This window comes from Oncorhynchus kisutch, linkage group LG21 (genome assembly GCF_002021735.2).
Source record: "Oncorhynchus kisutch isolate 150728-3 linkage group LG21, Okis_V2, whole genome shotgun sequence".
In the NCBI taxonomy this organism is placed as follows: domain Eukaryota; kingdom Metazoa; phylum Chordata; class Actinopteri; order Salmoniformes; family Salmonidae; genus Oncorhynchus; species Oncorhynchus kisutch.
The window spans coordinates 23,851,134-23,861,138 of NC_034194.2; the positions used below are offsets into that span (position 1 = coordinate 23,851,134).

At 44.1% G+C, this 10,005-nt stretch overlaps 1 protein-coding gene across 2 annotated transcripts; it reads left to right on the top strand.

Moving 5' to 3' along the window:
* The first annotated feature begins 1,373 nt into the window (after window positions 1–1,373).
* On the top strand, window positions 1,374–9,649 carry LOC109866307 (Golgi resident protein GCP60). Of its 2 annotated transcripts, none has more exons than XM_020454905.2 (8): window positions 1,374–1,702; window positions 3,410–3,551; window positions 3,910–4,050; window positions 4,161–4,319; window positions 4,474–4,648; window positions 4,905–5,124; window positions 5,941–6,228; window positions 6,504–9,649. In XM_020454905.2, exons 1-8 carry the CDS (start codon window positions 1,423–1,425, stop codon window positions 6,716–6,718), a joined length of 1,620 nt encoding a protein of 539 aa, XP_020310494.1. In that variant the 5' UTR covers window positions 1,374–1,422; the 3' UTR covers window positions 6,719–9,649. The 2 variants fall into 2 exon arrangements, with proteins under 2 accessions (XP_020310494.1, XP_020310495.1); XM_020454906.2 differs by having other exon boundaries at window positions 5,944–6,228.
* Window positions 9,650–10,005: the final 356 nt, after the last annotated feature.

Consider the following 10,005-nt stretch of genomic DNA (forward strand, 5'->3'; position numbering starts at 1 on the left):
TTACAACTCCATTTGGTTACTGTCTGTCTGTGAGCCTCTAGAGTGTTATGCTAACATTGGGCTGTTGAGGTTCCTGATCTTGTGTAATGGCCTGGGTCAATGTTCTCAGGCTTCTTCTTGTGCATAACCTAAAGTCTTCGTGGGGGACATATCTCAGATGTTTCAAAACATCTCAGATCATGTTTCTTTTGCTTACAAATCTTTGAATAATTCAAATTTCAGATACCCAAAAATGAACCTACACAAGACATTACAAAATTGGTGTTCTGCATCATGCAAGAGTCAGACACCCCAAGGCTAGAACACTTTGTCTGCTTTTGATGCAGATGTAGACCACACAGCCGTATGTAGGCTAACTATTCACAACAGACCTAACTGTCATACATTAATTAGATTGTGAAAGTGTTTCGTAATGAAAAAAAAGGAGGACCATGAAGGGAGATATAACATTGTGTTCTTTCTTGTTGACTGTATGTCTAGCATAGTCAAAGACTGACACTGACCCTACTGCTGATAAGATCTGTTAAATTAGATTAAAGGCTGGAGAAAGTTGATTAAGTATTTTTTCTTTCAAACATCAAACAGCAGAGAGTGGCTGGCTGGTCAGAGCATCATGCTCAAGGCAGTGATCAGCTGAGCTGTGATAGGAGGCAGCCTTTGTTGATAGACCCATTAACACCCTGTCATCAGACAGACTGGGAAATGGACCACAGAGATTTACAAGGAAATGTCAAGCATCTTGATGTTCTGTTGTCTATTCTATTTAGGCCTGTAACCTGTGGGTGATGACATAGGATGATAGGATTCGTAGCCACTGCAATTCTTGATCTAAAACAGTACAACCAAAAGAGGACAGTTGATGTAATTTTATCCAAAAGTTATTGAATGGGGTTCATTTGGATGCCTATTGCTTTTGGGGTAGGGGGGCGGGGGATTCGTAGGACTGGAAGTTTGTGTTGTGTCGTTTACGCTTTCCAGTTTGAATGGAGATGGACATTTGGGAGGTCTGGTTGCGGGAAATCGAATTCATAGCCCCAAGGTTCCCAGGTAGAAATCTTCTAAAAGCCCTTACAAAAAATATTGCAGTTATATATATATATATATATCTTTTTTTTTTTTCGTAAGGGAGAATCTCTTTCCACCATTTACCACAGCCACAAAGTAAAAATGGCTATATAGTAAACATTCCTGAAAACAAAAATGAGATTTTTGGTCTTACTTTAAGGTAAGGCATAAGGTTAGCAGTGTGGTTAATTTTAGGGTTATGTTTAAAATCACATTTTAAGACGAGAAATTGACGAAATGGGCGGGGTTTATAACTTTGTGTCTGTGGTAACTAGTGACGACCCAGAATCTCCCGGAACTTCCGCTAAATTAAATCGGAAGTAAGTACGTGGCCGCTTCAGGGAGCTCATATTCTGCATGATGGCGACAGAGGTTCAGAGCGGCGACCTCAACAATGGCAGTTCTAGCCGGCTCGAAGTCTCAATCGATGGCCTCACCCTTAGCCCGGATCCCGAGGGCGAGCAGGAGCAAGTCTTTGAACCGGACCCCGTGCCCGCGGAGCAGGAGACCGAGGACCAGAGCACCGCCGAAGCCACCGACGATGGGCAGGAAGGCGAGTCTGCCAAAACCACGATAGAGAGGAAATGGGGCTTTGGTTTGCTGGAGCTATACGGACTAGCATTGAAATTCTTCAAAGGTATTTTGTATTTATTCGTATTTGATGCTAACAATGTAATGGATTTGAAATTGTGATTTGGCATTACATGATGTGGCTAACTAGCTGTTTCATCCCAGTTTATTTTTGTGTGTGCTGTACATTAGCTAACTAGCTAATGTTAGCACGCTAGCCACTTGCTTAACTATGATGCCTAGCTAGCTGTCAAAATGCCACAGCAACTTGAAGATTTTTCAACAGAATCTCCGAATAATGTATCTGCATGATTGCTGGATGTTCTTTCAGGTTGTCTCTCGTTGACAGAATAGTTATTCAGACATCGAAAGAATAACGGCGTAGCTATATCTAGTTTAGATGAGGCGACATTTAACTTGACATGTCATGTGTCGATGTGATCATGTGGTTCCTCCACGTAGCTACTAACTGCCAGTTTAACGTTACTCAAGTGAATGACAACCCAGTAACTAGCTAGTTTGACTGGTATGTGGCACACACCCTGTTATTAATACATATATTCTCGCTACGGGAAGGGAGTCAGATTTGTATACAGCTCATAGACAGATTTGTAGACGTCAAAATACAACATAATGCTAGTGATTCATACTAAATAAACATTGCGATTAGCATACACACATGTTGACACCTGTCATTTCTGAGATCTTGAATTATTGATTACTGAACTAAAGCAGACAAGACTAGTCATTCAGGCATCAGCTAAAGTAGACAGCTTGCAAGCAGTTTACTTACTTGTACTGCTTAATTGTAGGATGACTGCCTTCCAATCTTCAGAATTCACATGCATTAACTGCACTTGGCTCCATCAAAATAAAGTGCTTAGGTTTCCTTTAATGGGCCATTAAATGCAGACTACACACGCATTTCACAGCCAATGGATTAGCTTGGAAATGAGTCTGTGCAAATGCTATCACCATCACTTCAGATGTACACCTTCAATAGAGTAACACTAACTTGACATTTTTAAAGCACACATGAATGCATTCTGCCTTGAATCACTGCTCCTCTGACAGGACTGAATAGCTAAAAGAAGTGTGGCTGAAACAAGGTGACGAAGTACACACCTACTCAATCAACTCAGATCTACGCTTGTGGAGTGAACAATGGCAGAGAGGATGGGATACATTTCTGGAGTGAAATGCAGCCTAGATATGTAGAGGGAAGAGAGAGAATAAGGAAACGTTGAAGGAGTAGTTTATTTCTCACACGTGTGCGTTCGCTAAGTAAAATTTTTTGCATCCACCACTTCAAACATCCAATCCATTTTTACGGCTGGATTATTGTGAGAGCCCTCCAGGTGACTGGGCATTGTGCAAACTGGTTCTAAAATGGGACTCCTCCTATTCTTCCGTGAAGTTGTGTATTGCATGCATTGTTGATTTCTCAATGCATTTGCAATATAAGGGGCTGAGAAGGGAGAAAAACATGCTTTATGACCAAGCCCAGACATGGCTAAGTAGCTCCTTCGCTGACTGTACACAATAAAAGGGACATTTATGTCAGTCATCATTCGCCAGCAACACACCAAGCAACAATCTATTCTGGAACGAGGAAAACGGAACATTCATTTTTAATGACCCATTTTATAGAGTGCCATTTCCAATATAGGTCTAAGTGTCTAGCAATGAATAATTGGTTAAATGATCAACAGATGACGTATTTGCCTTGCTAGTGTATTGCAGTATGGAATCTAGACTCTTAGTTTGTTCTCAGATAAGGATGGGAAGGCCTTTCACCCCACCTATGAGGAGAAGCTTCGTCTGGTGGCCCTCCACAAGCAGGTGTTACTGGGGCCATACAACCTCGACGCCTCTCCAGAGGTGGGCTTCTTTGACGTCCTGGGCAATGACCGCAGGTAACCCCCAACCCCCCCCCCCCCCCCCCATTGTGTGTGTATATGACCTTTGAACTCCAGCAGCAGCTCCAGCCCTAGTGCTGCTGCTGTGTTCCAGTAAACAGGAAATATGAGGGAACAGATTGTGGAACAGAGCTTTTCCTCTCAACAGTTTATCAAGGTTTTTCACAGCTCAACACACACTTATCTACTGCCTTTACCTTAAATGTGTACCAATTGATGGCCCATGCTGACGCTCAGTGGTTGAACTCTTTACCCCTTACTGCAGACCGCGTAAGCAAACCTTGGACTGAACTTTTGTTCTTGTTATTTGTCCTAAGTCATTGTCCTATTGCCGCCATCTCTCTTCCTTCTGTAGGAAAGAGTGGGCTGCTCTGGGTAACATGGAGAAGGAGGAGGCCATGGTGGAGTTTGTCAAGCTGTTGAACAAATGCTGTAATTTATTCGCTCCTTACGTCACCTCCCACCAAATAGAGAAGAAGGAGCAGGAAAGGAAACGGTAAGATGCCCAGGAGGACAAACAGACAGACATTTCTGCCCATGAGAGCAACATGATGGGAATTCTCAAGTTTGTCTTGTTTTTGTCTCTTTCCTTCCATCTCACCTCAGGAGGGAGGAGGAGGAACGACAGCGCCGGGAGGATGAAGAGCGGGAACGACAGAGACAGGAGGAGGAGAGGCGGAGGCTTGAGGAGGAGGAGAGGCTGAAGAGGGAGGAGGAGGAAAGGAGACAGTTGGATGAGGAGAGGCTACGGGTGGAGCAGCATAAGTGAGTACTGTGTGTGATAATTTTCATGATCTAGATCTCTAGCTTCAGCTTTGCCTCTATCTACTGTGTGTAGGAAGCTTTTTATGGTATCCCAGTATTTGTAGAATGGTGCTGCATTGATGGTCTCCTCCATCCTCCCCCTCCCTGTCTGCAGACAGCAGATCATGGCAGCATTGAATGCCCAGACAGCGGTGCAGTTTCAGCAATATGCTGCCCAACAGTATCCAGAGAGCCCTGAGCAGCAGCTGGGTCTCATACGCCAGCTGCAGGAACAACACTACCAACAGTACATGCAGCAGCTCTACCAAGTCCAGCTGGCTCAGCAACAGGTACACACCCCCCACAATGTCCTATGCACTCCACACCTCAACACATCTTTTTCAGATATAAGGTAATAAGCAGTACTAAGCCATTTTAAGTGTTCATTGCTCCATTTTAAGTTGTTGCTCCTTTACGTCTCTCATTAGAGATGTCAACCAGGGTGTACCTTTTTATTTTCATGAGGAGAATACAATGTGGCGATTATACAGAAATGTATTAATCATGTTGTCTTCCAAGTCATTGACCGTCATCCTTCCCCTCCAGGCAGCCTTACAGAAGCAGCAGGAGGATGCGGTGGTGCAGGCTACCCTGGAGGTCACAACTGAGCCTTCAGCTGCAGTTCCCCTGGCTAGAGAGGAGGTCCCCATGCTCAACGGCCAGTCAGACTCCCACTCTGAGAGCATGGACAAAGAGCCAGAACCCCTCGAGCCTGCCGACGAGGCCACTGAGAATGGACCCATGGGTACACGCACGCATCGACCAGGTACCAACACACACGTGCACACACACCGGCCAGGTATCATCAGCGATCACCCGAGTCGAGTATGGTTGTCCTCAATGCGTTTTTCTATTTGTGGTTCTTCAGATGGCTCTAAAGGCTGATGCGGGAGCCACATATTTTGGTGCAGTGTGGATAGGGGTGAGGTGTGGTTGGACCTTCCTGGTGTTGTCCTTGCATAGCACTCACACCCCACAGACCAACCGGTATAGCTGCATTCCAACCGGTATAGCTGCATTCCAACCGGTATAGCTGCATTCAACCTGTAAATGTGTGATACCTTACACTCTGTCCTTGGGCGTCAGAAAGGGATGCATAGGTGTAAGTGATAGGTGAATGACTCCACCCTAACCCTCCGATTGGCTAAGAGGAGTTCCTGCCCATTGTGCTCTCATTGATACAGTTCTTTCAGGTCTCTGAGGGAGTTCTCAAGGACAGAGGAGGCCAATTTCTGGTTTGGAATCAAGCCATGGAATTCATTAATCTGTAACAGCAGAGTATCTCTTTCTATTCTGTTCATGCGGGATAGAACAAGGAGACAGTATGCCAGTGTTGCCCGAAAGCCATTACTGCCTCATCGAGTTTCTTAAGATGCCACTCTAATTGAGAAAGGAAGTTTTATTTGAAAGTACTCAAAAGCAGGATTTTAAAACTAAATATGTTTTTATACTCACTGAATCAGATTTGTCTTTTTCTGAAACATTTCTCTGGTAGAAGTTATGTACGTGGTGCCCAATCTGCCTGTTATAGTTACACACCCCTCTGATACCTTCCTCCCCCCACTTTCCCTTCTCCGTCCAGCAGACTCTTCCCCAGTCATCGCGGCTCCCTCCATGTGGACGCGGCCCCAGATCAAGGACTTCAAGGAGAAGATCCGACAGGACGTGGACAGTGTGATCACGGTGGGGCGTGGCGAGGTGGTGACGGTGCGCGTGCCCACCCACGAGGAGGGCTCCTACCTTTTCTGGGAGTTCGCCACGGACCACTACGACATCGGCTTCGGGGTCCTCTTCGAGTGGACTGATGCCACCAACGCCTCGGTCAGCGTGCACGTCAGCGAGTCAAGCGACGAAGACGATGATGAGGAAGGTGAGAGAGGCTGCTTGTGTTCTAATAGGATGTTACGTGTTGTTTAGTGAGACCCAGGATGCATTTCTACTGAGATGACTGTCCTAGCTTAATATAACCATTTAGTTAGTCCTCACCTTCTTAATGGGGTTACGGCTGATGTTCTTTTTGCATGTTTCCTCCTTACTGTTGATGTGTACGGTCCTTTCACACATCTTGAATGCTACCTCAGACATGATGAATATTCAGTAGCTACAGACAGCCCTCCTGACGGTCTGTGTTCCCTCCATCTTCAGGGGAGCCTCCCAGGGAGGGGGTGAAGCTTAAGAAGGGGGCAGGGAAGCCCCAGGTGGATGAGATAGTGCCGGTGTACCGGCGGGACTGTCACGAGGAGGTCTACGCTGGCAGTCACCAATACCCCGGCCGTGGAGTCTACCTGCTCAAGTTCGACAACTCCTACTCTCTCTGGAGGTCCAAGAGCGTCTACTACAGAGTCTACTACACCAGATAAGCCTGGAGATGGACTGGGGGAGGGTGGCTTGTGTCTGTACGTTAAGAGAGGGGGAGGGGGGGTGAGAGGATCTGTTCTGGACAAGACCACCAGAGGGGGACAAAAATGTCAGACTCAGTTTGGAGATGGGAACTTCTATCTGTTTGATGTGTGTGTGTGCATACACCTCGTCGGAGTTTGGGGGGGGGAGTTAACGCTGTAGTCTATTCGCCGACCTGTCTTTTCTCTCTGAGACCACCTCTAGGACTATGTTGTATTAATGTCTGTCTTCCCTGTACAAAGGTCATCTAACCCACAGTCTATGTTCTGTCATGTCATTGTTATGGCTGTGCTTCTATCTGACTGAGACGCTTCTTAACCAGTGTTTACATTTTTCAAGCCCACCATGGGTTAACACAGAGATGAAGTTCATACTGGGTTTTGTCCAATGAGAGAAGTCCTAGACAGAGTCCAAACAGAGTGACACACTACACTACAGCACCATGCCTTTGTACTATAGCAGGAGTCCCTTATAGACCAACACTGAGTAACACACTCAACTGAACACAGTCAATCGCTCCTGTAGTGGCAATACTGCTGCGGAAAGAGCTACACCCAGATCCACATGAACGCCTAGCCCCTACCACCTACACCCTACTGGGATCTGAGAGGGTTGGATTATAGGCATAAGCAATACGGCTTATCTGTGCAAACTTTACACATCTCCACAAGTGCATAGGGAGAAGGGGCTAGGGGTAGATTGGGTTCTATTCTACTGAACGAGGGATCATTGAGAAGTGGGGAAGGGTTATTGGTGGTGGAAGAGGGGATATGACATGTACATTGGAAAGTATGGTTGAGGCCTTGTAAATTTGGGCATCTCGGAATGGAATGCTGAAAAAAGGTGATTGTCTAAAAAGGATTTAATAAATATTTATTTGCCCTTTCTTGTAGAGTAGGATCATTTTTGTGTCTGTATAATATTTGGGTGTATTTCATCTCCAGTGGCCTCCCTGCTTCAGGAGACATGTCTCTTTAGTCGTTAGATCAGGGTTCCCAAATCGGTGGCCTGCAGGTGATTAAAAAAAAATACAATTAATTGGTCCCCTAAGTTTTTCTGGTGTAGGACAGAAGACTAAAATCAACAGGAAATCAGCTCAAAGTGATTTACTTTAGGAAATCTGTTCACAAGTATTCCCACACAGAAATAAAAAGGGATACGATCACATATGCCAATGTAATCAAGGTTTAAAATTATTATATTTTTGTCAAATGCTTTATCTGTTTTGGATTCTTGCAGTCAATTTGCAGTGTACAAATTCTAATTGTTCGGCCTCCTGCCTTTCCGCTCAAGGAGAACTGGTCACATGGCTGAATGTAATGGACCCTGCTTTAGATGCTTGCTTTTCTTTATGGCCGCTGGTCTCAGGACATGACAGGTTTCCATCCTTATCGTTTTCACCTATCGGTCTATCCCTATAAGAGGGCAAGGAAAGCAAGCCAGTAAAGAGTATTGGGACATACCACATGTCTGTTCAGAGGGAGACTGGACACTGTCCTCTATTGGCAATTGTGTGTTGAGTTTGTCACTAATTTGATTTGACTCATACATACACGCTGACAGCTAACAATCCAAGAAGATTTTTGCCTTTTTGTTTTTGTCATTTCACTGTTACATCTCGATAGCATTTTATCTTTCAGAAGTCCACAGCCAAGCACAATATTGGCTGTATTTAATGTCATCATTTGATGGATTGATTCAGATTCATCTCAAATATGGCTTTGAACTATCGCTAATAAACTGGTCATTCATGTCTCTGGTTGAGAGTAATGCTCTCTGGTCGTTCATGTCTCTGGTTGAGAGTAATGCTCTCTGGTCACGTCTAGCTCTCTGGTTGAGAGTAATGCTCTCTGGTCACGTCTAGCTCTCTGGTTGAGAGTAATGCTCTCTGGTCGTTCATGTCTCTGGTTGAGAGTAATGCTCTCTGGTCACGTCTAGCTCTCTGGTCGTTCATGTCTCGGAGTAATCAGTTATTGAGCTCAGACTGAGCTCAGTGTTTAACTCATGATTTCTGAGTTTATTTTGCTGGCATTATTTGGTATTGTTCACCTACCTTACATCTGCATGCTTTGTGTTTCACTTGAAGTCAGATGGCCACCAGGGTTTGTTGATGAGTTGTTCTTCTTTTGAAAGACTTCGATGAATCCTACTGTTTGGTTTCTGATGGATAACCAAGTCTCCTTTCAAATGAGTTGTACAGTGTCAACACGGGTCAGACTTTGGCTTATCGGTAGGCCTGATTCTAATCACGACTCCCTCTCCTAGTTGGATGTTCCTCGTTGTTTTGTTCATTTGTTTAAAGTACTTTTGCTCACCAACTAGTAGCCTAATGATACAGATTGTTCAAGCCTTGTATGTAAATAATTATAAATGGATTTTAAGTCTGGGTTCGAGAGATTGGGGGGGGGGGGGGGGGGGGGGGCGACAATGGGTTGAGAAGAGATGCACTGTAGTATGGTGAATGAGATTATGTATATTGTTTCCCCAAAAAGTCTAACTCAAGTGTAAACTGAAAGACAATGAAATGTGGAAAAATGCTCATCCATGTTTGTATTGCTTTGACTGTATGATCTGTATGAGGTTGAAGAATCTGGGCATATATTTAACCTCGATTCCATTTATGCTCCTCTCTATTACCTGGATTTCTTCTCACGTGTTTTTCTTTTCTTTTTACAATGTAAATGTTAAATTGAGGTAAATTTTGTTCTACTTTTTGTTACAGTCCAGGTGTTACGATTATGTAGTAGACCTTCATCAGTCTCATTACAGATGTTTCTTTTGCAATCTTTTAGAAATGATCATTTTATAAACGTTGTGTACACTCTGTCCCAAAACATGTGTGCCAGTTTTCATGCAAAATGTGTCATTTATAAAAATGAAATCTGAGTTGAGAATGTGCTTATCCTCCCTCCCAAAGTCTTGCATTGCAACAAGGCAAAAGTAGTCTTGTGCAAATGGGGAATTCAGGATGAAACTCCTATTCATAATAAAAGAACAGGCAGGCCTAGCTAAATATAAAAACATGCTATCAGTGAGAAGAGTGGAGTTATCTTTGCATTCAAAAATAATTAGAATGATTTCCTAATTAATTTCCATGATCGTTGCAGAATAAATTCCTCACCTTTTCTGACTGAGATGGTTTCATAGGCTACTTTAGAAAATAGTCTACAAGTTCGGAAAAATGGTATCCCATCTCTCATTTAAGTGACCCACTTCACAGTAAATAGATGAGCTATTTCAAGCAGGC

What these genes read in the sequence shown, in the direction of transcription:
- LOC109866307 (XM_020454905.2), top strand. Translation starts at nt 1,423, where the DNA reads ATGATGGCGACAGAGGTTCAGAGCGGCGACCTCAACAATGGCAGTTCT. An exon ending in AGCATTGAAATTCTTCAAAG is followed by an intron (nt 1,703 to 3,409) that starts GTATTTTGTATT and finishes GTTTGTTCTCAG; the next exon opens with ATAAGGATGGGAAGGCCTTT. An exon ending in CTACGGGTGGAGCAGCATAA is followed by an intron (nt 4,320 to 4,473) that starts GTGAGTACTGTG and finishes CCCTGTCTGCAG; the next exon opens with ACAGCAGATCATGGCAGCAT.